This window comes from Spinacia oleracea, chromosome 3, assembly GCF_020520425.1.
Source record: "Spinacia oleracea cultivar Varoflay chromosome 3, BTI_SOV_V1, whole genome shotgun sequence".
In the NCBI taxonomy this organism is placed as follows: Eukaryota; Viridiplantae; Streptophyta; class Magnoliopsida; order Caryophyllales; family Amaranthaceae; genus Spinacia; species Spinacia oleracea.
This window is the reverse complement of record NC_079489.1, coordinates 7,853,863-7,881,016: the sequence shown is the minus strand read 5'-3', so window position 1 is coordinate 7,881,016 and position 27,154 is coordinate 7,853,863. Positions and strand designations below refer to the sequence as shown.

The 27,154-nt window shown below is 35.5% G+C and overlaps 2 protein-coding genes and 1 pseudogene across 4 annotated transcripts; 1 reads left to right on the top strand and 2 right to left on the bottom strand.

Annotated features, from left to right (window-relative positions):
• The first annotated feature begins 801 nt into the window (after window positions 1-801).
• Window positions 802-2,139, top strand: LOC110797123 (F-box/kelch-repeat protein At3g23880-like). Its single transcript, XM_022002221.2, has one exon. It carries the CDS (start codon window positions 802-804, stop codon window positions 2,137-2,139), a length of 1,338 nt encoding a protein of 445 aa, XP_021857913.1.
• A 692-nt stretch (window positions 2,140-2,831) lies between these two features.
• On the bottom strand, window positions 2,832-6,690 carry LOC110796706 (protein DMR6-LIKE OXYGENASE 1-like; annotated as a pseudogene).
• An 8,935-nt stretch (window positions 6,691-15,625) lies between these two features.
• Window positions 15,626-26,567, bottom strand: LOC110797804 (probable disease resistance RPP8-like protein 4). Of its 3 annotated transcripts, none has more exons than XM_056838533.1 (6): window positions 25,968-26,567; window positions 21,272-21,503; window positions 18,602-20,267; window positions 16,755-18,003; window positions 16,510-16,637; window positions 15,626-16,346 (listed from the first exon to the last, which is right to left on the bottom strand). In XM_056838533.1, the coding sequence occupies exons 3-6, from the start codon at window positions 20,236-20,238 to the stop codon at window positions 15,941-15,943; spliced, it is 3,420 nt and encodes a 1,139-aa protein (XP_056694511.1). In that variant the 5' UTR covers window positions 20,239-20,267; window positions 21,272-21,503; window positions 25,968-26,567; the 3' UTR covers window positions 15,626-15,940. The 3 variants fall into 3 exon arrangements, with proteins under 3 accessions (XP_056694511.1, XP_056694510.1, XP_056694512.1); XM_056838532.1 differs by having other exon boundaries at window positions 25,991-26,567; XM_056838534.1 differs by having other exon boundaries at window positions 21,272-21,407; window positions 25,991-26,567.
• Window positions 26,568-27,154: the final 587 nt, after the last annotated feature.

Below are 27,154 nucleotides of genomic sequence, written 5' to 3'. Positions count from 1 at the left end.
ATTATTCTACACCAATTCTAACTCATAAACTAACATAGTACTAGGACTCTAATATTACAGTACTACGTCTAAACTTATTCACTTTCCACACAGATTAGGAAACTATTTTTTCCTAACTGTCTTATCAGTAATCCCTCAGCTTTTGTTTTGGCTCGTAATTAATTTGTCCGTCTTTCATTCCAATACGAATACTTGTCTTTTACTCCGTATAATTACATTTAGTTTTATTTATTAAGTAGGTTTAGATAATCAATGGGCTTTCCCATAATAGAGTCCTATATATATACTACGTACTTCTATGTTTTTAGGATATTTAACTTACGAAAATGATAAAGGTCGCAACATGCGACCTTTAAGACGTGTCACAATGATGACATGGCATGTTTACGTGTCATGATTTAAATTGGAAACTGAAATATTTAACTTATATATAACATATTATATATGTACAGAAAAAGTGAGAAAATCTTAATATGCTAATTTGTTTCCTTTTTTATATCGACTACCTTATTTACATATTTTCATAGTAAAAATATTGCATTGGTAGTAAAAATATTCGGATGACACATAGCCTACGTGGCGCCTATATGTACCAATTAAACTGTGACACATAAGATTGCGACAACTAAATGTTGTCGCAACTTGCGACCTTTATCATCACCCACTTAACTTATTGGTTGATTTAGGGTTTTCAATTCATTATAACGATCATCAATATAATCTCCCAATCTCCATCAAAAAGTGATGGACATCATTCTATTAATTGCTACAACATTTATCCTCTGTCTGTATTTATTCATCATGGCGGACAAATCTCCAGATTACGTGGGTTGTTTGTCAATGTACTGCAACTTATTCAGAAAAATTCTACTATTAAAGACGAAACAGAAGGAGAAGAATGGGGTAACGTCATATTGCACGGGCCGCCTTCCATTAGAGCTCGAATCTAATATTCTCGAAAGGATATCGGTTGAACCCCTCCTCCGTCTCAAGTGCGTTTGTAAGCGTTGGCGTGATGAAATCAAAAGCCCGTGCTTCATAAAATCTCACATTGGCCAATTTCAAATTCATAATGCAAATTCCACCTCATTCATCCTCTTTTCACCATCTCATTTATATTCGACAAATTTTCACAAGAATTCTACCACTTTGAAGCTGAAAAAGCTAGGTAGAAATTCCGTTCCTAGTGATTTTACCGGTGTTGGTTCTTGCAATGGCTTGCTTTGTTTCCGAAAAATAGATCGTGATTATCCTGAACGGATGATCCACAGTATAAGGTTATCGGTATGTAACCCTATAACCGACACCACGTTTAACAACGTCATAGTACCAAACCATGGCAATTACAGTTGGCATCATATGATTGGGTTTGGTTATGATTGCATGAGCGACGATTACAAAATATTTTATTCGTCTCCACACGGAGACGGACATGTTATTGGTAAAGGGATAGAACCCGCTAAGTCATGGGTGTACAGCTTAAAGAGAAATTCTTGGAAAAGTGTACAACCTCCTCCACATAGATGTAACAAGAGTTGGACAATGGTTACATCTAATAGTAATAATGTTTTGTATTGGGTAGGTGGAAAACCTAATACAAATAAGAATTGTATATTTGGTTTTGACCTCGAAACTGAAGAGTACCATGAGGTTATACCACTGCCCGATATTCGTATGTACCCATACGAGTTAGTTAATTTAAAGGGTTGTTTGCATTTGGTAAACTGTAGGTTGAATTTTGCGTTTGCAGATGAGCCTGAGATTAAGCTTCTTGAGTATACCATGAATATATGGGTTTTGAAGAATTATGGTTCAAATCGTGAATGGGTTAAATTGATTGATCGTCTCTCACTCAAACAAGCGATAGAAACTGAATTGGAACACAATCGGAATCTTGAGAATCCACAGTCAAGAAGTGTGTATTCATACTGCCATCCATTACCGTACGCTTACTCGGAGGATGAATCGGAAATCCTAATAGGTTTGAGTAAACACATTAAGGCTTTCGTTTGCTGTGATTTACATAATGGGAAGTTAAAACGGGTCGACATAAATGGTGCACTTAATGATTGGAAATATGGGTATGAAGGGATGCCATGGACTGCTTCCCTTGTTTCCATCTCAAGCTCCACTTCTTAGTTTTTTTTTTTTGTTTGGTTCAGGATTCTTATGTAAATGCCTTATTTTATTACTCGGTAGTTACTACTTACTAGTAGCAATACAAGCAATTCAGATTTAAAGTTAGTCAATAACGTATATCACCTTCGAGAGAGTTGTTGTTCAGTTTGAGATACCGTAACAGAGGAACTAGTCCAAAAGTCTTGGCTACATTATCAGGTATTTTTATTTTTTGTGAGCATGTTCCTTTTTTTTTAACTACTAGAATTGCTCTTATGCCCTGCCCTAGGGCCGGGACTGCGTCTGTCTGGCTTTAATTATCACTTACTAGTTCAAATTAAACTTTTAACACAATTATGTTAATTCAGTATCAACAGAGCTAATCATTTTATCTATATCAAAACAAACACGCATTCACTTTCTAACAGATTATACCCCCTCCGTCCCGGAATACTCGAAACACTTTCTTATAAGGTGTTCCGGATTACTTACAACGTTTCTAAAAATGAAAACTTTTATTAATATTATATCAATTTCTCACTTATCAAAGGACCCACCTACTTCCTATCCACTTACACATCCCATTATCTATATTAAAAAAAAATTACCCAACTACCAACTATTCTCTAATTAAATAATAATTCAATTACAATGCATTAAACTCTGTGCCGGTCAAATCGTTTTGAGTATTCCGAGACGGAAGGAGTACTAGTTTATATCTCAAAAAACTCCTTAATCTTACGATTTTTGCCTTCTTGCTTCCGATACATTTCAAGAAATTCTCTAAAGTAGTAATTCCGATAGTGTGGAGGATGATGTTCATCAATTAAATCTTCAATTGGACCAATCATAGCATCTTTATCCGGACCATAAAACATTGCTAATGATATCCTGCTTTGACTTTCATTCGTTACAACCCTATGCAACACGCTTTTGTATCTTCCATTACTCAAAACCTACACCCAAACACAAATTTTTAAAATCTTATTTTAGGGAGAATGAAGGCAGTAAATAAAATGAAATTAAGGCACGAACCTGAAGTTGATCGCCTACGTTAACCACTAATGCATTCGGAACAGGATCAACCACTATCCATTTGTTATCTTTCATACGAAAATGATAAAGGTCGCAACACGCGACCTTTAAGCTGTGTCACAATGATGACATGACATGCTTATGTGTCATGATTTAAATTGGAAACTAAAATATTTAACTTATATAATCCATTATACATGATTCAAAAAAGGTAAGAAAATTTTAATATTCTAATTTGTTTCCTTTTTTATATCGATTAATCTATTTACATATTTTCATAGTAAAAATATTGAATTGATAGTAAAAATATCCTTATGACACATAGCCTACGTGGCGCCTATATGTACCAATTAAACTGCGACACGTAAGATTGTGACAACTAAATGTTGTCGCAACTTGCGACCTTTATCATGACCCTCTTTCATAAAAATGATAAACCCTCGACGTTCGGGGTTGGTAGCACAATGGTGAGCGAATCTCGATCAGTGTGAACCCCTAATCCAAGTGTAAGATCGGGATTTGGACAAGGTGGATAATAATTAGCTTGCACCCTACATAAAGGTTCTACTCCCATTCTCCTTTGTAAATAATCTCCATCCATTCCCAAGCCTTGAGACATCAAACTTAAGAGCTCACTCATTAAAATTCCAATCTCTTTAGCATATGCTGTCACTACCTTCCTGTAGTGATCAAGTCAATGAAATAAATCAATTAAGGAATAAAAATCAAAACAATAATGATTAAATTCCATTGAAGCAAATGTGAAAAACAAAAGGACTTAAAAACTCAACTTACAACCTTGATACTTCTTCGACAATACGATACCATATAATGCATTTAATTTACAAAAGATTGGTTTTCTTGATTCTTCTTCACTGAGTGAACTTGTAGTTTAAGCTTGACAAGGTACTCCCAGGTTGGATTGATTTCATATGGATTAAAATTTCATATGGATTAAACTTTGGTTAATTAGTCAATTTTGCTACTTTCTTCATACCAGTATTTCTGTATTCGAACCTAGACACCTAGTTATGGATGATCTTTACTTTCATGGCTGCAGGTTTACACCATGGTTCAGCAGTTCAAAGAAAACAGCTTGACTGCTGCCACAACTCAAGATACTAAACAAACAAAACCGAAAAAAACAGCTTAGCTGCTGCAACTCAAGATACTAAACAAACAAGGCCGAGAAAGAAAAGATGACTGAAATAGTGAAATGTATGCCTTTGCGTTTCTCATGGTCTGATTCTAGCCCCAAAGAAGGAATTACAAGAGACAAAAATATATATAGAAATAAAATAAAAATTATAACTAAAATTTCAGTGGCATAAATATTTTCCAATATTCTGTGGATATCACCTTCTAGGCAATGGCGGTGATAGGAATTTTCCGTTAAGGGTTCGGATTTAAAAAAAAAATGGTTAATTAATTGATCAGATTTTTCAAAAGAAAGTAAATAAAAATAAAGCCTCCTAAACTACTGAGATTTTTTTATTTTTTTTAAAAGAACAATAATTAAAAAAAAAATAGAGAAACAAAGGATGGACAAAACTAGAATAGAAAAGCAAAGAATAAAAACTTAAAGAAAAAGGGAGAAGAGCAAGGGGTCTTGGGTAGATTCGATCCAGCATCTACTTGATACGAAGTATTAGTTAGGGGGTTAAACCACTGCGCCAACTCTCCTCATCATCATTAACCCTGCACGCAAATGTATATAACCTATATTTGTTTTATTAACTTTTTCAGATTCACGAAGTCCAGTAGGGGTTCAGTTGAACCCACTGAACCCCTACTGGCAACGCCACCGGGGCTATGCCCCTCCATTGATTCAGTATTCAGTTGATACAGAAAACTCCTCTTCCACTCTTGTTCTTTGTAACCAGGCTAAGCATAATTTTTTGTAATTTGACAGATCACTATTTATGTTGTTATCAGTTTTGAAAAACCCATGTTCATCTTAAGCATAATAGGTTACCAAAAGAAGGTAAACTTATTAGATCATTTAACACTCCCCCAATCCAGACTACTGCCCAATGTAACTCATTTCCTCTATTTATATTATCTTTCACTATGAAGCTTCAACATACTTTAATTACTAATTCGTTCTAAAAAACAATGCACTATTATTACTCCTCATTGCAAAGATCAATGTTGTCACTAACCCTGCCTTGTAATTTATGAAATTAGAACAGGAAACAAGTTGATATAATAAAAGATACATAGAAATTTCATACCTATAATTTGGAGGATCTAATGGCAAAGTAGGGGTGTAAATGAGCCGAGCCGGTCAATAAACTACTCGGGCTCGGGCTCGTTTAAAGCTCGTTCATGTTCGTTCATTTATTAAATGAGCCGAGCTTGAACAACTTTTGAAGCTCGCTTAATAAACGAGCTTGAACATGAACATAGGTATGCTCGTTCATTTAAGTTCATGAACAACTCGTTCATTTATGTTCATGAACAACTCGTTCATTTATGTTCGTGAACAAGTTCGTCTAGTTATGTTATGTATCATATTTTACCATATATACGTTTTTCAAATATAAATAAAAATCATGTTTTTGACTTTTGGAATCTATAATAGGATAAAAATATTTGAAATAAAATTTTAATTGCTAAATTAGTGCTCTTTGACTCTTTCTAAATTATTAGTTTGTTTATCAAATAAAGAAATGTATACTTTAATCTTTATTATTAGATATAATGATAATTTGTTAGATTTTCAAGTGGTTATACTCTAAAGCTCGTTTAAGAAAGCTCGTTTATAAACTCGGCTCGATTAATAAATGAGCCGTTCACGAATAGTTCACGAACACAAAATCTTTTAAACGAACCGAGCTTGAACAAATTTTTGAGCTCGGTTAAAAGCTCGGGCTCGGGCTCGAGCTCGCATAAGTTAAATGAACATGAACATGAACAGGGTAAAGCTCGGCTCGGCTCGGCTCGTTTACACCCCTATGGCAAAGTAGTCGCAAAACTATCATCCGAAGGGTGCCAAGGATGTTTGAAGATCTCACTCCACATGCTAAATCTTTTACTATCATCACTTTTGCGATAATGATTACAAATCCTAACATCTCTACTTGGATCATCGGACACAAGAAGGGCCTTAGCTTCAGGTGGGAGATGGAACAAATCTTTAACAGCAGACAACATGCTTTCACATAATCCCAGTGGTACTCTATGATTGATGATCAGAAAAAATCCATACTCCTGACATGCTCTTACTATATCATCAATAATGTTGTTGATGTCTCCTCTTCCCATGTCAATTATTGGAATACTGTCACTTGATTTACTCACTTGTACTAAATTTGGCCTCCTTTCCACTGGGAGGATGAAATTTGGAGTTAGCGAAAGTCCAGATCGTGAATCAGAGTTTGCCCACTCGAACTCATCCTTATAAGTTGCCCATATTTTAGTGGTAAGGATCTTAGGGTGTCGGATAGACGGATACTGTTGCATTTCATCAGTACGGGATGTTTCCAATTGCTCACGAAATCGACATATGCCGCAGAAGATATAAGATTAACCATTATCTGCAAATCACACTGTCAAACTATAATAAGTTCGGAAAACAGAAAACAACATTATAAAAAATATAACAGAAAAGTAAAAAGTTCTTAAAGTTACAATCATACTGAAGTGAAAAACAGAATCCACGAAAGAATAGTAGCCCAAATTTTTAAAATATTACATCACCAAATTACGGTGTAATTGTTTATGATTGTCAAACATAAGTTGTCACATCTTCATATAATTATTATTAGAGTTCATTCCTGGATTTAGTGATTTATACATGCCTCATTTTAACTTTTACGCTTGTAAAGTTATTAATTAACTTAGACCTTTAATATATCTATTTATATATTTATAGAATTTATAGATTTTGATACTATGAAAAAATAAACATCCTCTGTTACTTTTTAGTTGCAACATTTCACCTTTTCGTGCATGTCGATGCACGATTCTAACTACTAATTGCCGATAAGTAAAAATTTTAAAAAGTTAATAATAAAAGAATATAAATTGATACCAATCTAACAAAATCTCATATCACTACGTTTTTTCCTTAAAATAAATCACCAAATACAAACAAAGTATAAGTTGTGAATAGTGTCAACGATGCCCCATAATGATCTTTCTTTCTTTGAAAAATCATTTTTCCAGGAGTTTAAAGGCATTGGAAAAATAAAAAAACACTGGCAAACAGCCAAACATATTGATCCAATTCCTCAAAAAACCAACTCGTAAGGGAACTAAATATCAAAAAAATATACTACCTTAATTTCAATTTGGTCTTAACATTTACTGTTTGCATAAGAATTAAGGTAAATGGAAGAAAAAGGTGGATAAAGTAAAAGATAGTGTGTACAAAGGTGCGTATAAGAAAAAAGTGAATAAATATATTGTGGGGTAAGAGAGGTATAGTAATAAAGAGGGTTTGCCAATGGAATAAAGTGAATTTGTTAAAAGCATTATAAAAACGGACAAAAGGAAATATGTTAAGGATATTATGAATAGGAGGTAATATTCCGTAGTACAATAGAACTATAGAAGCTAAATTGGGATGTTCAATCTATAACTATTACTAATAGAAATGCCGCTGACATCATCCTACCCTCAAACTGCACACATGTCACTCTTACAATTAAAATTTTCCCGCCTAAATACACTGACATAATGCTCAGTGTTTAATGCTACTCAAAGAAGACTGAACTACCCTTATTGATGCCAGCGGTCTACACGACCTCACGTAAATGCGTAATACATACTCCTCTTCCTCCGTGTTATTGGAAATTGCTAAGGAACAGGCTGCTGAATGCTGATTTCCCTTCCTCATTTTTAGTTCTTTTCATTTACTCTCTCCTAAAATTTATTTGCATTTTACTTTACCTCTCTTCTCCGTTGAAGATGAATTTATCATATCTTTAGAACATGAAAAAAAAATATTTGTTGATGTTCCCCCATAATTTCACATTTTTCATCTTCAAGTTTAAGGAAGCAGAATAATTATGTTTCGTGATGAATGGAGTTGTTACTGTAGGCGGCCAAATTTTGTTTTGGAAATAGAAATTGTTCAGAATTGGGTTGCTCACATTACCGTTTAATTGATATATTTCCTTCATCCTTTTATCTCTTTGTTTCTACTTTTAATTTTTTTCCTTCAAAATTAGATATATAGGGGTTGGTTTAGCGTTTTTTCTCTATTGATTGAAGTTGTTTAGTATATATTCAGAATCGAGTAGATGTAAAAATGCTTAGAGAGGTGTTTTGGAATATGGTTTATGACAATGTTGTGTTGGTGATATTTAAAATTAGATACCTAACCACCATGGAATGTATTGGACCTATATTCTACTCACACATCTTTGGTTACTCTTTATTTAGAAAATCTTGGTTTATATCAAAAGTTGCAATTGATCCTTCTAATTGAAATTTCACCCCTTCTTTATTTATGTAATCACTTGGAGAAGATACTCTTTGGGTGAACAAGTTACTGCCTTTTAGGGAAGCGGATAATGAGAACTCCACTGTTTTCATTGTTGTTGGGATGAATGACATGACTTGCCGTGTGGAGCAAACATGGAAGATGGGGAAGGTGTTATTCAAGTGTTACTAGACTTATTGTATATAGTCTTATTCAAGTCCCTAATAATGGACCTTATTAGTTACCAAGTATTACAATTTACAATTGACTACCCGGAGTAACGAAAACAAGGGTTTATGTATACGAGTTACGGAGTATCAATTATTAGGGGTTGTTTGATTGTTTTCACCGGTAATAGTTTTGGCTTATATTGTGTAAGATTGCAAATGTAAGAGGATTCCTCACTGCTGTAAGTTGTGAACTGTATTGTCCATTGTCAATCTTATTGCAACATAAATTTCTTCCTGAAATTTAAATTGTTTAGAATACGGGCACTAACCTAGTAAGACAATATTTTACAATTCATCAGAACTGATAATATTTTAAGTCAAACAAAATAGAATATGATAACATTAGAAAGAATAAAATGATACTCCCTCTGTTTTCCATTGATCTTCCTATTTACTATTCAGTAGGTCTAACTTTAAAAAACTTTGACCACTTATAATATAATGTATATAATCTAAAAACTTATCTTGTTAGATTCGTCTAAAAGTGTATTCTCATCGTACCAGATTTTTATAGATGTTATTATTATGAAATTGAAAATATTGCATCATGAACCCCTCAATTTTTTTGAAAATTAAAAATTATTTCAGATGTCAATATACCATAAAGAGCAAAAATTTGCACCCACTCACCTACACTGAATAAGCAAAAAGCCTCATTTTTGTCCTTCGTTAAGAATTTAAGAAGCCATACATAAAGAACTCTTGTCAACTCCAATATAATTCCCCTAAAATTCTCATGAACACCCTCAATAAAATAGCTAAACCCTACACTCTTCCAAATTTCCAATTATGCAGAAAAAATTAAGGGGAAACGAACGAAATAGGACGAAAACTTAACAAAATTCGAGAATTAATTGTGAAGAATTGAAACTACTAATCACCCCAAAACTCAATCGACCGTTTACGAACAATCTCACAAATAAAATTGCAATCCGAAATTCAGATAAAATTGAAGAAATTGGATTAAACCCAAAACAATAATTCATCTTACGGTAAGAGGATTTACCTGAGAAGTCACTATGTTGAATAATTATCAAAAATCCGAGCTTGTCGCAACCCTAGATTGCAGATTTGCAGATGAGATGTTCCTGATTTCAGACGAGATGCGCGAGCTTACAGAGGGAATTCGACTATGAAGTTGGGCGGTTGATGATCACACTCAAGAGGAAATATACCACTTCCCGGCTCTTGAGAAGGAATACCAAAAAAAAAATTTAACAATAGTTTCTACTCCGTATGAAACAGCGTTGCACGTGGATATCAATATACTTCCTCAGTAGTAGTTCCTCTATTCTTATTTTATTTACAGGACACAATTGGAGTTTTGACACTATTTACACAAGCTCTTTTGATTTCAATTTGTGATTTATACTTAAGAAAAAACATAGTCGTATGGGGTCTTGTTTGATTCGTCTCAATAAATATTTTTAAAATATCAACTTTTTTATAATTTTGGAAAATTTGGTAATATTAATCCAACCTTTGGCCGATTTTCTTTTATTAATCCCACCTACGACATATTTTTTAATAATCCCACCTTTACTACCCGACGACTTTTATTGGGCTTAAGTGGCCGGTAATCGGTGAAAAAGTCAACGAGATGGTGATGAATTGATGATGATGACTGAATATATCGAGAGAGAGTACTGCCATGTAGAGAAATAATGCCGCTTACAACAGTTTTATGACCTGTTGGGCCCAATAAAAGTTTTTGGGTAATAAAGGTGAGATTATTAAAAAATATGTCGTAGGTGGGCTTAATAAAAGAAAATCGGTCAAAGGTTGGATTAATATTACCAAATTTTCCTATAATTTTTTCTTATCCATAATTGAAGATATAATGTTTGAAATCGTGCATTGGTAAACGTGACTAAATTATTGTGTCATATAAATTAGAACAGAGGAAGTATTACACATGTTTTTTATATTAACTAGTCGTTTGACCCGTGCAAGACACGGGTTAATATTAGGATATAGAATATCTTATGTGTGTTATTTTTAAAAAATATTTGGGTGGTTGGTGAGTGTTCGTATTTAGTTTTTATGTTTTATTGTTATACGTAGTACGAGCTGAGTAGCTATTATGTAATTAAGCCAAAATAGATTATAACTACACTAAAATAAACCTATGAAATGAGCCTAAAACATCTTTATTTTATGGAAAACTTGGTTATCTTAAAGGTATTACATGTGTTCTTATTTATATAAGAGTTCTGCGAAAAATATTTTCTTGGAGTCATTGTATTTCAGAGCGATTTCCTTCAATATTGTTTAAAGAACGTCAAATTCCCAAGATGCGCCACTTTTTAACTTAATTCCCACCATACCGTCCACGTCAGCATTAAAAACCGGTCTTTTTTTTTTAACGAAGCGGCACTAAACCGCTATCTCAGCTAGCGGTTGACTTAAGTAAACCGCTATCTGAGATAGCGGTTTATAATCACTATTTATAAATGGTTAAAAAAAATAAGCACGGTAGGGGTCGAACCTAGGACCTTCTACTTAGGCATTAAACGCTCTATCCATTGAGCTACAAACAATTATGTTGATAAGTTAAATTTGGTAGTGTTTATAATTAATATTAAGAAATGGTAAAAAAGAAATAAGCGCGGTAGGTAGGGATCAAACCCAAGACCTTCTGCTTAGAAACAGAATCTTTCCACCACTAAGCTACAGACACAATTGATGTAATAAGAGGTTACTTCTAAGTTATATTTCTATTTAAACTGTAATTCATGTTAAAAATAATTTACAAAGCAAACCGCCATCTGAGATAGCGGTTTTGTTTTAAAGCAAACCGCTATCTCAGATAGCGGTGTTCAGGCCCGGCCATTGGGAGGTCCGGTCGGATCTCCAGCACAGGGCCCAAAAATTTTGGGGGCCCAAAAATATTAAACCTGTTGCTGGACTAAAATGAAGGAAAAAAAACCTTTTCTCTTTCCCTTCCCCGTGAGGTCGTGATAGGAAACAAACAGAGATGCAAACCCAACAATCACAACTTTTCAAATTCTCTCTCCTTCCCAATTTCCATGGTGATTTCCAAATATTAGTCAATAATTTCCCTTAATTATATCAGCTACTCCACGACTCAACGACTCCTCTTCTTGCTCCTTTGCCTCTCACTTTCTCTCTCTTCCATTCAAGCCTTTCTCTACCAGGTAATTTTCTTATGCTAAAACCTCAAGATTTGATTTTTGTTGTTATTGTTGTTGTTGTGCTTAATTGTAATTCTTCGATTTCAATTTTTGGTTAGGGTTTTGAAATCAGGTAGTTCTTTCGAGAAAATTAGTGCAGTTTGGGTCAAGGCGATGTATTTTGATGGATTTGGAACTCTGAGGTGAAATCAACTCAGTGGAATTTGGTCAATTAGGTCGGGTTTATTGAAGATTTTGGGTTTAATTTGATTGATTTGGAATTCGGAGGAGAAATAAACTCGGTGGAATTTGGTCAATTAGGTAGGATTTATTGAAGATTTTGGGTTTAATTATACCGATTTGATTGTTGTTCCTTGGTAATATGTTCAGTTTAATTGCAAATTGAAGCATGGAGTATATGAATTTGAATTAATATTGTTCATCTATTTATCACCCATTTAATTCATTTTCTCAACAAAAAAACCACCTTAAAGTTGTTCAAAGAATAAATTTTCATATATTAAATATGTTTCAAGACGGGAAATTTGACAATTCTTGCAAGCAATGGACAGTTTGTTATTGAATGTAAAGAGGGGCCTCATATGAACTTTAGTGATAAGCTCAGCACAGGGCCACCAAATCGCCGGAGCCGGCCCTGGCGGTGTTCAACATTGAACCGCCATCTGAGATGGCGGTTTGCTTTAAAACGAAACCGCTATCTCATATGGCGGTTCAATGCTGAACCGGAAAAAAAATTACTTCTCTTTCTCCCTTGCTTACGTGGACGGTATGATGGGAAATAACTTAAAAAGTAACGTATTTAGGGAATTATTGGATCTTTATGCAAAATTGAAGGAAATCGCTCTGTATTTCATCCGTAAGGATAATTTCAGATAATCCGCCTAAGTTTTATTTCCTCATAAAAATAAAATAAAAAGTACAAGAATTTTTCGACAAATATAACGCAGGCACTTGAGGAACGTTGATGCGAATTTTGTAATATGTGAATTTGTTCATGCCCAAACTTGAATCTCGCTATTTTCATGAGTCCTAAAATACATCATTTACTACATCCATGTACAAATATTTAACCATCATGTAATCATACTACTACATCATACATCATAAGAAAATACAGCATAGATAAGTGCAACTCTAATAAAGTTCTTCGCATGATATATTAACGGATATTCAAATCAATGAAGGATCTATAAACAAACATTTTGTGCGTACTTCTATTATCCATCGCCGATATATACATGATGTGATTTGGTACATAGTACTCTCCGTAGTAAATTAGTAATACTAATACGAAGTAATTGTCATTTTTAACTAAAATAAATACACTTAATTTAAAGGTTGAATGAGTGAGCCAATTTAATGGAGAATTAATTGGTTTGGAATGTTGAAAGGGGAAGAGTCAGAAGATGAAGGAGTTGGTGTTAGTTTTTTTTATTTTTGTTTTATTTTTAAAGGAGAGTAATAGATGAGGCACGTGTCTTTCTAGGTATAGATTTTGACATTTTGTTGAGACACATGTCCTCTTATAAAGTTTGGTTTTCTTTTTTAAATAGTAGGTATAGACTAGGTATAGATAAACTAGTGTGTGGCCCGGGCGATGCCCCGGTCGCTACATTGAATAGTTAAAATTTTAGATTTTTCTTGAGCTCAATATTTGACGAAATGCATGTATACCATAAAGTGAAAAACATCATTTATCAACTACAAAGACACACTACGTCATTTATCATGCAAAGTAATTTTTCAATTAGATAATCTTACAATTTGTATAATTTATTTTCTAGTGGAACTAAGTGTTTCAAATTAATAACACCAAATTAGATATAAGCAGCCATGCAAGGTGTTTCTATAGTTGATGCTTATGAGATTCATGACATCATGTTTCTTCATAGTTGTCCTACTTCTTTATTATTTTTTCAAAATATTCCATAGAAAATAAAAAATCAAATAAAAATTTAATTAGTTGGTTTAGACTTCATGTTAACATTTATTTATAAATTAATGTGAAGAAATAAACCACAATAGGTGGTTGGTTAAGATGGTAATGAGAAATATCATTCAGATATGAGGTCTAGAGTTCAAACCTCATTGTATTGATTTTTGGTTATCCATGACATGGCATACCACTTGGTGAGTGAATGACGTGGCGCAAAGGGAAGAATACTACGTGATACATAGACGTTTTCTACAACGCCTTTTAATATATTAGTATAGCTTGAATACTTATTTTGTATTGCAAGTAGGGGTGTTCATCGATCCAAACCCGGATCGGACCGGGCCGACTCGGACCGGACTGAAGATCGAAATTATGATAATTCAAGACCCGAAGACCGGACCGATTATGCTTGGACCGAATCCGGACCGGACCGATTTGGACTGATTGTAGACCTATTTCTATATATTATTTATTAATTATAAAATTTATGATAAAAAAGAAAAAATATATATAAAAAACTATTTGTTTGAGGCCTTTCTTGGAAGCTAAAATAAAATATATCACAATATAATATTATTTACAACATATTAAAATGAGAATTAAATTTTTAAATAGGTTATATTATACTCCGTATTTTTTTAAGGAAAATCGGACCGGTTCAAACCAAAATCGGGATTTGGACCGGACCGGACAAAACCGGACCGAATACTGAAAATTGATATTTCTAGACCCGAAGACCGGACCGTTTGTACCGGACCGGACCAAGACCGAAAATTGATATTTCTCGACCCGAAGATCGGACCGATTGCACCGGACCGGACCGGACCGAAGACCAGAAATTAATATTTCTCGACCCAAAGACCAGACCGATTGCCTTTGATCCGGTCCGGTCCAAGTCGGTCGGGCCATTTTTTTGGTTCGGACTAATTTGTGCACACCCCTAATTGTTAGTGAGCATGGCAACATATTAAAATGAGGGGCCATAGTGGGCAAAGAATGATGCAACACTTACCTGAATTGTCGGCCTTTTATACAGAAGAAGAAGAGATATAATTTCCAAAATTAATGTGACCTTTTACATACTCCGAAGTAAATAACGTTGATTCAACCGAGTCAGGTCGTAACTAAGTCTACTACTGGCCTTAGAGCATCTACAATGGTAAGCTAATTTCTAAATTAGCTTGTTATGCCACGTAATATTTCAAGCTATTTCTCTTTCTAGCTAGTTAGTACCCTAGTGGTTAGCTACTCGCTTGATATTTAATGTAGTCATATTTGTCAATTAATATTTTAATTTAATTTAATTTAATATTATTTCATTGGCCAAGCTAATTTATTATATCAACTCCAATGGTCAAGCTAGTAGCTTGGAATTTCTAAAAATTGCAAGCAAGTCCCTAGCTACAACCATTGGAGATGCTCTTATGCCCTTATCCCATTCAAAGAAAATCACGTATTACATAGATGATACACCCTACCTCATTAAAAGGTTGCCCCATTTAATTTTAACAGTCTCTAAAATACGACTTAAAACGTAAATATCTCTTGAAATTATAAAAAGTTAATATTTTCAAAATATTATATTGAAACGTATCTGACAACACCTCACATGACTATATTATTTCTAACTTCGTATAAGTTAATGATCAAATTTTGACCAAAAAATTGAAAGTGGGCAATCTTTTAAGGATAGAAAGAACAACGGGTAGTAAAAATCTCATGTTCGCAAATCTGTCTTACTTTCAACCACTTCTAACATTGAGTACAATGACAAAATCCAGTTTCTTACAAGTCTATATATTCCATCTTATGGACAGAGTGCCATGTAAAGGTATCAAATCAAGACTTACCGAGGAAAGCGTACTCGTGGGGAAAACGATCAAAATTATCATACTCATGGGATCCTGCTAAATTTCCACCATTAGGATATATATGGACTGATGAAGTGATAAGAAAATACAAGCAAACACGAATAATACATATGGACATATGGACTGATGATCAGAAAATATACATACGAATAATACATATGGACTCACGGGGCGATTACTTCAAGCTTTGGCTCAAAGACGACACCTTGAATTACCAACCCGACAGGGATTTTCCTCAAGGTGAACACAATAAAAACCGAATCTGAAGAGAACAACGGTGACTGAAATTCACCGCCCGAAAGTTGTACCCATTCATCCCTTGGCTTGTCGGATAGATGGTGTTCCTGTTGCAACAGCTCTGAACGACTACTTTCATATATCTCACTTAGACAAGTAGCAGATGGCATGCCCCTTTTAAATGCTGATTGTGGTAACATCACCACAAAAGCAACTTCATATCTTGTATTCGGAGTCAGATATTTTGCCAGGAATTCCCCACGCACAATCGGTGCACTTGTATCCGAAGGTACTGATTTTAGTTTGCCCACCCTTACAAATGCACCGCCATTGCTGCCAAGAATTTGCAGATAAAGATTAAAGCTACAACGTACTATATATTAAGAGTATTTCAGACCCACTTATTAATGAATAATCATTCTTTTACACATTTTAAGTTGGGGGAATACCAGAAAATACTCTTGAGTGTCACAAAATTTGTCAACTTTATTCATACCTTTCTTCCATTTCGTTACATTCCCATCTGCCACCATAGAGCGAGCACTGACAAGCCTCACAGCTTATCTGGGGGTATAATATGAAGCAATTATAGTAGCGAAAATGCTTCTTCATGACCCAAAACTTCTGCAATGGATACAAAATTCACAAAATGAATTACGTTGATAAATTGAAGATGAAAATTGTGCACATAAAGAAATTCATAATGCTAAAAATTGTTTCAATGATAATTGATAAACTTGCCTCTTTTTTGTCTTTCAAGAAAACACCAGCAGTGAGCTGCTCATGGAGCTTGCTGATGGAAGAAACATCAACGTCAGAATCACAAGATTTAATGATGTCCCCAATATTATGAGGCAATTTAAGCATTTGTTCAGACCACCCGCATTCTATTGCTTCTTTCCCAAATTCATCAGGTACTTCAAAATACTCGAGCTGCTGAAGGGTGGCCATAAATGGCAAACCTTGGGGAAACTCCCGTAGCTCTACACAATAAAGGATCACTAACTTCTTAAGACTCGACATTGCATCCTCACAAACTGACCAAGTCTTCAAGTTTTTAAGACTCTTTATGTAGAGCTCCTCAAGTGCAGGAAATGAGCCAACCGTACATAAGAATGTAGATCCCAAATAGGAATTTGATAGTTTAAGGACCTTCAGGTGGGACAATGATCCAATAGCAATCATGGGGTTGTCATTTCCATCCCATTCCTCTAGCATGCTGTCTTTCAATTCTAGAATTACAAGGTTAGATGGTAATACGAAACATAAGTTGTCGACTTGTATTTTCCCGACCAACACCAGCTTAAGCAAGTGTTGGCTGTGACGAAAGACTGGATTGACACGATGTAAGGCTATGTCAGAATCCCACTCACAATGAAATGTACGAAGCCGATGCAAAATAAGGCTGGGACAGCTGAAAGCAGCCTCCAAATTCTCTTTTGTTGACACCACCACTTTTAACTTTTCCACACTTGTGCTTAATGTTGTCATTTCTCTTGAAAACCAATCAACATCATCTCTTTTCCACCTCTTGCTAGGCTTGCATCTTACACCCCAAAGTATTTTCAGGTCCTTTAAACCACTCAAAACCATCTCTTTATTAACCCAAGTGCATTCAATTGGCAAAAATAAATGCCTAAGTAATGCTAGCTTGTGCAAGCTTTTGGGGATTCTAACCGGTCCATGGTCAATATCCCTGTAATCTAAGGTCAATAAGTTCCTCAAATTTCCAATTGACGATGGAAGACTTCCAATGTTTGAAGCACGAACTCCAAGGTACCTCAAGTGAATTAAACTTCCAATTTGGCTGGGTAATTTACCACTTGAGGTTCGAATGCCCCAAAGATTTAACAATCTAAGTAGATTGAAAGAATTGATCACAACTTTCAAGCCCAAGGTCTCTTTAATATCATAGGCAGAGGTCAAGATGCTTGACTTTGTCAACATTACAAGTGATCGCAAATTCGAAATTTGTTTGGGAAATGAGGTGCTGCACAATATCAGGGAAGAACCATATTCATTTAGTTTGGCATATTTTGTTTAGGATAACTAGGGTGACACATGTGATGCACACTTCAATTTTACTAGTATATGCATAACCATAATAGATACGGAGTACTCCGTGGTAATTACTATTAGTATTATTTTGGGCCACAAATAACCTCCTTGTATATTGAGCCATTTAACACATAAACGTAATGTTTCCGACCTACCATTTAAAATTATGAATCATGTCCTATGTGATAAAGGAACCTTCATCAACTCTTCATCTCTCTTAATTAAATTTTCTATACACACCATATCATATCTATTTTTATTTTTTTAATATTCATACAATAGCTTATCTAGTATATCACGTAAAATATAAGTCCGCACTCCGACACCTAACTACCTATTCTTTTTAGGGACCCTAACTACCTACACACTGGCTATTCTTAATGTGTGTGTCAAAATCTAACAAGAAGTTTGTTTGGGTGCAGGGTAAATATTACTCTGTATGTCAACAGTTATTAATTCACAAAAACAAAAATACTACTCATAACTCAATATAATAACCAGAAATATAAACTAAAATCATTTTCAATTACCTGGAATGAAGAGCAACTCTGCGTGCCTGGACTGCTTTAGTAAGTGCGTCAACACGCATGGTCGTGGAATTGTAAATAGAAGTATAAATTTGAAGAAAACTTTGTTCTTTGGCCTTCTTTTCACAAAGATCGCGCAATAGATCGTGCAATTGGAATTTTTGTATGGCTCCGTTGAAATTGGTTTTCACTACTTGAATTAAGAATCGGTGGCTTAATTCTTCTAAACGCTGCATTGCTACTTCTTCTAGGGATACCGCTTCCTCTACGTGTGCAACAACTAGACCTTCAGCAATCCACATCCTAACCAACATTCCAGCTGAAATTTTGCAATCTTCTGGAAATACACTTAGGTAAAGAAAGCAAGGCTTTATTTCGTAAGGTAGATCATCGTAACTTAGAGCCATCAAATCTTGTACACTACCATACGTGTTTGTGCACGAACCTTGCATCACTCTTGATCTTACGGCTTTGCTCACTAGTAGCCATTCCTCATAGCTTCCTTTTGTGTTTAAAATCCCGGCTAATACCACTATTGCCAAAGGAAGTCCATAACATTTCCTCAACATTTCCCTACCTAGATTTTCAAACTTATCTTTGTTGTAATTTGTTCGATGACTAAGAGAAATCTTATTGAACAACATCCAACTCTCATCCTCATTTAACGGTTTGGGCTCATAGCTATATAGGTTGCTTTGGAGATTTTGAAAGTCGGCAATTTCTTCATTACGAGATGTGATGATGATCTTGCCTCCTCCACTGACATTTCCACATAGAAGAACAGGGCGCATTTCTTTTAGAGCCTTGCTTCCCCACACATCATCTAAAACCACCAAGTATGACTTCTTTTCCAGGATCTCACGTAGCTCAGCCACCAATTCTGGCACACTCGACCCGTCATTTAACTTGGTTGTTGTCGTCTCTTTAAGGCCCCCAACCTGTCTCAATATCTCAGACAGGAGATGAGCAGTGTTCCATTCTTGAGATACGGAAACCCACGCCTTACAGTTAAAGCATTCTCTAATAGAAGAATGATTATAAAGCTTCCTAGCTAGAGTAGTTTTTCCAGAGCCACCCATCCCCACAATAGCAAGACCGCGTACTTTGGCCATCCCCTCACCTTTAAGTACTCTTATCAACTTCGGAATGTCTTTCTCCAAGCCAACTACATACTCACCATTGTCATCATCATAAGGGTAGCTGCGTGGGAATTGTGCCCTCTTCTGCACGGGCTGAGTAATCTTTGTTAACCCATAAGTTTTTAATTTCTCGATGATTTGTTTTAGGCCACTTTGGACCTGCTCTATCTGTTCTTTCACCTTGTAGATATGGGGGAGATTGAGAAGGAAGTACGCGCTTCTTATGAACCAGCTCTCATCAGACTGATGAGCATGAACTTTAAGGACATAAGAATCAATCACATCCTCAGCATCAAAGGCAAGCTGCCTCATGTGACTTATCAAAGTATGATCTTCACCCACTTCTTTTTTTGCATCCGCATCTTGGAGATATTGTTGCATGAATTGCAGCTCTTTTTTGAGGTTCTCTACTTGATTTTTCACTCCGGTTAATGCATTTGCCTCTTGGTTTAGTGAAGAGCCAATCCACTGAGCAGCTGATACCACATTTGATGCGTCCATTGCTGCTTTTGTTGCTAATCTGCAAAACTCTGTTAATATAACTAAACATATTAATTACTGTGTCATTACAATTGTACTACTATTCTACTACTCATACTAGGTACTCCGTATAATATTCTAATTGTCAAGAACTCAAGACTACAAGTAGGGCTACATTGTCCAGAAGTAGGAAAATATGACAAAATACATATTGCTGGTATTTTGTTCATAAGTACTGCTTCGTATGAGTCAGGCAGCCAGCAAGACCAGCAGATACTTAGTCCCATAACAAAGGATGCCTAAAATATAAATTGAATCGAACATTAAACTTATTTGGGAGTTTCACCATATCCTCAAGGTTTGATGAAAATTCACGGGGCACCTATAAGTAGGGGTGTGCAAAAAAGTCCGACCCGGTTGACTGGGTCATAATCTAATCCGGTCCGTTTTTTATATTCGGAAATATCAGATCGGATTTTAAAATTACTGTAAATTCCGGTTATCCAAAATATTTGGAAAAAAATCGGATATCGTATCTGATTTTTTGAATTCGGATATTTCAGATTGGATATTCAAAAAAATCGGATTGAATTTAGATTGAAATTATCAGATCTAGAACTTTTCGGATAGCTGAAATGCCCACCCCCTACGGCAAAGTAATTTTTTTATTGTAAAACAAACTTATACATTACTATTTGTCATGAAATTGTGATTCTTTTGGATCTGTTTATAGACTTCTTAGCAAAACCGCTAAAATTTGAATTACAATTCTTAGATTGATAACTACATCGGCACCAAATTTTCCATCTTAACCGTTTTCTAAAGGTTTTTTGGTTAACAAGGAGGGAAGAGGATATAATGGAATGCGTATTTACTTCTGATGTCTATACTACCTCACCTCCTAAGAAAATTTCCAAATGACGAACAAACATCAATGGCGGCAGGATAGTTCTAGCCGTTTCAAAAATCAAATAATCACAAAAATGAAAACACATACTCTATAAAAGGCAAACCAATGAAGAAAACAAAGTGAGAATGAAATGTCGCAACTCACCAGTTTAGAGCTTGGTTCAGCAGTCAAACTCATTAACAGGGGTAGCGAGAGCTAATCACACCGTCCAAATTGAAGCCCAAGATGTGTCAATGGTACTGCCAGACAGATGAACTTGGAGAGAAGAAGTTTTGTGAAGCTGCGTACTTAATAAGAAGTAGAAACATCAAGAGGCTGCATATTACACAGATACCGCCGGTCGGTATCTCTTTTGGAAAGTCAACAAGGATGCTACCTACTCAGGCACAAAAAAAATTTAAAAATTTTAGAAGCTACCTATAAGCTCTTGATTTTAGTAGTGAAAAAGACAAAGGCTGACAGATAATGAAACATTTACTTAAAATGGTCTTCTACACATTACTCCACCCTCCGTCCCTAAAAGATTACCCCTTATTCTTTTTTGGGGTGTCCCTTTAAGTTTGCTTCATACATACCTTAAATGATACTTCCCCTCGCCCCCCTTTAATTTATCTTTATCTCTTCCCTCATGGGCCCAATCTACCAACCCATGCACACAACTTACACCCAAATATTAATAAAGTGAAGTTTGCTCTGTAGGGCAATCTTTTGGCGACGGATGCAGTAAAAGAGAGCCTTAGCCCAACCATTATACACACATCCCCTAAAAATATATATGGAGTACTTTGTACAAGTATCAAATCATTAACACATGTCCTGTTTAATATCGACATGTTCTCGACAATTATTATTTGCACAAGAATCGAGGAAGAGAGAATAAAAAAATGAGGTGAAAAATTGCACCAACTAATGACTTGCATCATATTAAAACTTAACCCAATTTCAGGATCAACCAAACGAGGCCCGAATTAGTTGAAATTAGAATCAAAGAAAAACAAATATCGCCAATAAAAAATAAAATTTTGTAAAAAACACTCCAACCTTAAAAACAATCCCACCTTTGAATAATCCACGCATAATTCAAGCTTTAGAGGGTATAATCTAAAGATAGTATGTTTTACCTACAACCGTATTTTTTTAGGAGTCACATGTTGACCGGCACAAGTATTAAGGAAGCATAGTTGAATTTGATATAATAATTTATAAAGAAATATAAAAAAACCAAGTGGGGGTGTAAAAGTAACCAAAAATGGAATTATGTATAGTTTAAGTGGGGCTCAAAAGAAAGTAAAAAATAATAAACAATTGGGGAGTGTATGTTTTACCTACAACCATATTTTTTTTAGGAGTCACGAGTTGACCGGTACAAGTATTAAGGAAGCATAGTTGTATTTGATATAATAATGATGCAAGTGATGACAATAAAGAAATATGAAAAAACAAGTGGGGAGTAAAAGTAACCAAAAACGGAATTACTTATAGTTTAAGTGAGGCTCATAGGAAAGTAAAAAATAATAAACAATTGGGAAGTGTATAAAAATTACCAAAAATGGAATTATGACTCCTACAAAAATACAGAGGGGTTACAAGTTAAGCATGTTACGTGTCGCACTCGGATTGGTCTAGATTTTATTTTATAATTTTAAATTTTAGTATTAAAAAGACCCTCTCCTTCTCACCCATCCACCACCCCTTTCTATCTCCTCCCACCATTTCTCTCTCCTCCTCTCCAACTCCAATGACCCAGCCCACCAATCGTATCCCACACTCGCGCAAACTTTCTCGCCCATCCACCACCCAAGCTCCACCAATATATAGTGCACAAAACTTATCATCTCAAGCACTTTAGAAGAAGAGCCCACAACTTGTGTAGCCAAACAATCAATCTTAGCAAGCATCTTCTCATAAAACTCTTTAACTCCATAACTCAGGAAATCTGAAACACACACACTCCCCCCCCCCCCAAACCTATACCACCCACCACCAATGCGCTCAACCAATATTCAGTGCACAAAACTTATCATCCCAAGAACTTTAGAAGAAGAGCTCTCAACTTGTGTGGCCAAGCAATCAATCTTAGCAAGCATCTTCTCATACAGCTCTTCAACTCCACCAACATAACTCACGAAATCTGACCTGTCAACCTATATTCAAACTCTCAACTTCTCAGGCACGTACTCAGTCGTTGTTACCAGTATTTAAAGAAACGCAAAGCGCACTACAGTGATATGAGTCCTAGAGCTTAAGCGTAAAGCGCAAAGCGCGAGCTTCATCGAAGTGAAGCGCACTTTTTAAGAATTCAAGGTTTCTTTACCATTATGGATATATATCTTACTAAAATAATCACAAAAACACATAAACATCAGATTTTCTTCCCTGTTGCTCCTTGTTTTAACAAAATAAAGCATATAACATAGTGTTTATCATGTAATATCCACTAGGAAACAAATATATTATGCTATTTTCAAAAGGATGTCATCTTTTTTTCTTCTTTTTTCTTTTCTTTTGAACTCTTGGCCCACTTTGTTAAGGATTAATAGGATGTGGTCCAATAGACAATAACAACATATAAAAAAAAAGCTTTTAACCTGATTTTTTTTTTTAAAAGAAGAATTTCAATGAAGCTCAAAAAAGGCGCTTCATACGCTTTTTGAGCTTCATGCGCTTCGGTGCGCTTTTTCACAAACGCTTCGCTCATAACTAATTAAGCTCTTTGCCCTATAGCTTCGAGCTTCGGCGCTTAAGCGAGCTTTAAGCGCGCTTTTTTAAACACCAGTCGTTACGCCTCCAAATTCTTTTGTTCCTTAGCAACCCCTTTTCATTTCCCTCAAATTCATATTTCACTATCTTTCTCGTCCTACTTCATGGGAGACTCAGCCTGGAACTCATACCGAAAACACGACAAACAGGGCAGCTCCGAGTTCAGCAAAACATGTTTTGCTGCCCTCCAAACTCTAAGCCAATGTTGACCACATTTAACGGCGACTTTTGATCAGACTTCCCGATTTCACAAATTAATAAGCCATATGCTCGTGAGTGTGAATTAGGGAGTGAAACGGCATGGAGGAGGAAGATACCAGGGAACCGCCAGATGAGAAATATTGAGAGACGGCGAATTACGAGGACGGATAGACGATCTTTGGAGAACCATCCGATGACGTGGCGATAGTGGCTACGGCAGAAGACGGGAGGAGAGAGAATAGAAGCAACGGAAGATGGGAGGAAGAGAAAGAGAAATATATAGGTATCAAAATAAAAGAATTTAGACCAATTAGAGTGAGACACGTGCCATATTATCTTATTATTCCGGTATCCAACAGGTCAATGATTATTTTCATAACCCGTAAAGCTTGAATTATCCCCGGATTATTCAAAGTTGTGATTGTTTTAGGAGAACGGGCAAAGGTTGGACTACTTTTACGATTTCAAAAAAAAAATGAGGTGAGTGTTGAAAGGATAGCATTATTAAGCAAAATTGGCCTCAACAACATTAAAATTGCGTTCTACTCACCTGATTAGAACTTATCTCATCTGAATTATCAAAACTTATTTTAATTATAAATTATACGAAGTACTTGGATTAGCCCTTATTTTTGCTTGAATCCTCTTATCTTTCTGAACTTATATGAACTTATTTCCCTCATATAAGGCTATGTTAGACTGTTACTTTCACTTATTTCAGGCCTTATAAGATAAAATTAAATTAAATAAAGGTCAATAAGTTCATATAAGATAAGTTCAGATAAGATAAGGGTCAATAAGTTAAAAATGACACCTTTTACTTCCATTAACAGCCAATAAGATAAATAATATAAGTTTAGATAAGATAAGATGATATAATATGAGATAAGTGGTAATAAGATGAGTTCAGGGTCAATAAGATAAGATAAGATATATAATATAACAAAAGGTCTTGCGCGCACAAGGTGTACAATAAATTTATTGTACACCAAGATAACTTTTATGCAGTTTTTCGTAACTTTAACTTATTTTTCTGTAACTTTTATATTATAAAATTAAAAAGTTGATAGATAAACATTTTAAAGGGTTAAATGATTAATTTATACATTATTAGTGATTTTGAAGAAATAATTTTTATTCAAATGAAAAAATTTATTATTAAAAAATAGATAACTTTTACCTATATAAATGTAACTTTTAAGCATTTTGAGTCAACTTTTACTCCGGTGTACACTATTTATTGTACACCCATTGTAAATAAGAATTTATGATAACATAATATAAGTGAAATTCCGGAAGAGACCGGTAGCTAAGTCAAATTCAGGGGAAGAGAACGGTAGCTAAATCTACCTTGGGTGTAGGGAAATAATCAGAACACCATCAATTTTTTAGATAAGGAACTGCATAAGTGTATCGCGCATCAATTTATCATAAATGACATCCGAGGGTTGAATTCTAATGGAGCTACAGTATTTTATTGTTTTGTTTTTCTCTCTTTTTTTTATAGTTCCTCCCCTTCAATATTCCCTCTCCCTCGTGTGACCTTCTTCTTCATCTCCTTTTCCACACACTTTCTCTCCTCCGAAAGTATCTCCATGAATCACTTACTAAACTACTATTTTCATCAATAAAATTAACAAGATTAAAAGATTCAGAAACTTCGACTGCATAAAAATCCTTAAAAAAACCTCCACTTCATAAATTTGTTCAAAATGAAATCACAGGAGACAAAAACTAAAACCCGGAAAGTAAAAAAATAATTGAATTTGATCAAGAAATGGAAATTCGCAAATACCAAGCAGTGCATTTCATCAACAAAATGGAAATTCGCAAACACCCATGAGTGAATTTCAGCAGTAAATCAAAATTAAGAATTGACCTGTGATTTAAAAGTTGACAAACCTAGAAATGAACAGGAACTCTGCCATTGCAGAACCTTCCGGTAGGCAGATAACTGAGGCGGTCGGCGCGGGCGAAATTTCCAAGAATTTTGTTTCCGCAGCAACCAGATTTAAATCAAAAAATGGACGAGTGGCGGAATGCCTTGTCGTCCAGCGGAGCCTAGAAGAAGGTGACTCGCGCACAGAGGAGTCACCGAGCACGAATACCGCCGGAACGAGCGGTGAATCGGTGATATGCGACGGCGATATAGGCGGCAAAGAGAGAATGGAGTGGATGTTCATGTTGTAACAATTCTTGGAAGTAAGTTTCGCCGATTAGAATCACAAAATTCTCGAAATTGGGGAACTGAACAGGGCAATAATGCATACCAGATTACCAGGAGACTTGGAGAGAAGAGTGATTCACCGGATGTTGAACTCGGGGAATTTCAGCGAGTTACTTAGACGGTGAAAGGTAGTCGGAATTGGGGCTAGAAATTAGGGTTTTGAACACGCATTTGAGTTGCAGATCACGGAGGAGGAGATAGAGTGTGGTGGTGGAGAGCGATCGTGTGTGATCAAGGAGATGAACAAATGAAGAGAAAGGTCACGTGATGGAGAAGGACTGAAGGAGTATTCGAGGATGATATTAGAAGTGTATCGTTAGTCGACGTCCACGAAGATTAAAGTCGTCCGTATTTTTAACGTGAAAGTACAGTGTTGTCCTTATAAAAATTAATCCTTACTTTCATTGATTTTACACCAACTTTAACCTTCCCTCCTACCAAGCCAACTCCAACATATTTTATCACCTACGCCGAGCCACCATTGCTCCTTCACCACCTCTATTGCTCCTTCTTCCCTTCACCATCTGCCATCATCATTCCATCCCATCGTAGTGAACCAAACAACCCCTAAGTTTCTGCCCCACCATCACCATTTCCCCGCCGTCATAAGATCCTGCCCTCCACCATAACCATTGACTCTGGCAGCCACCATGTTGAAGAAGGAGGCTATCACCTTCACTATAATAAAAAATAATAAAAAATCAAATTTGAACAACTGCCGCACAGACTTTGCAAAGGCCACAAGGCGGTGGCGCACAAATCTTGCGCCAGCGACACGGAGGTTCCGCGCAAGATCTACGGCACCTCCGTGTCGCCGGCGCAAAGATTGTGCGCCATTG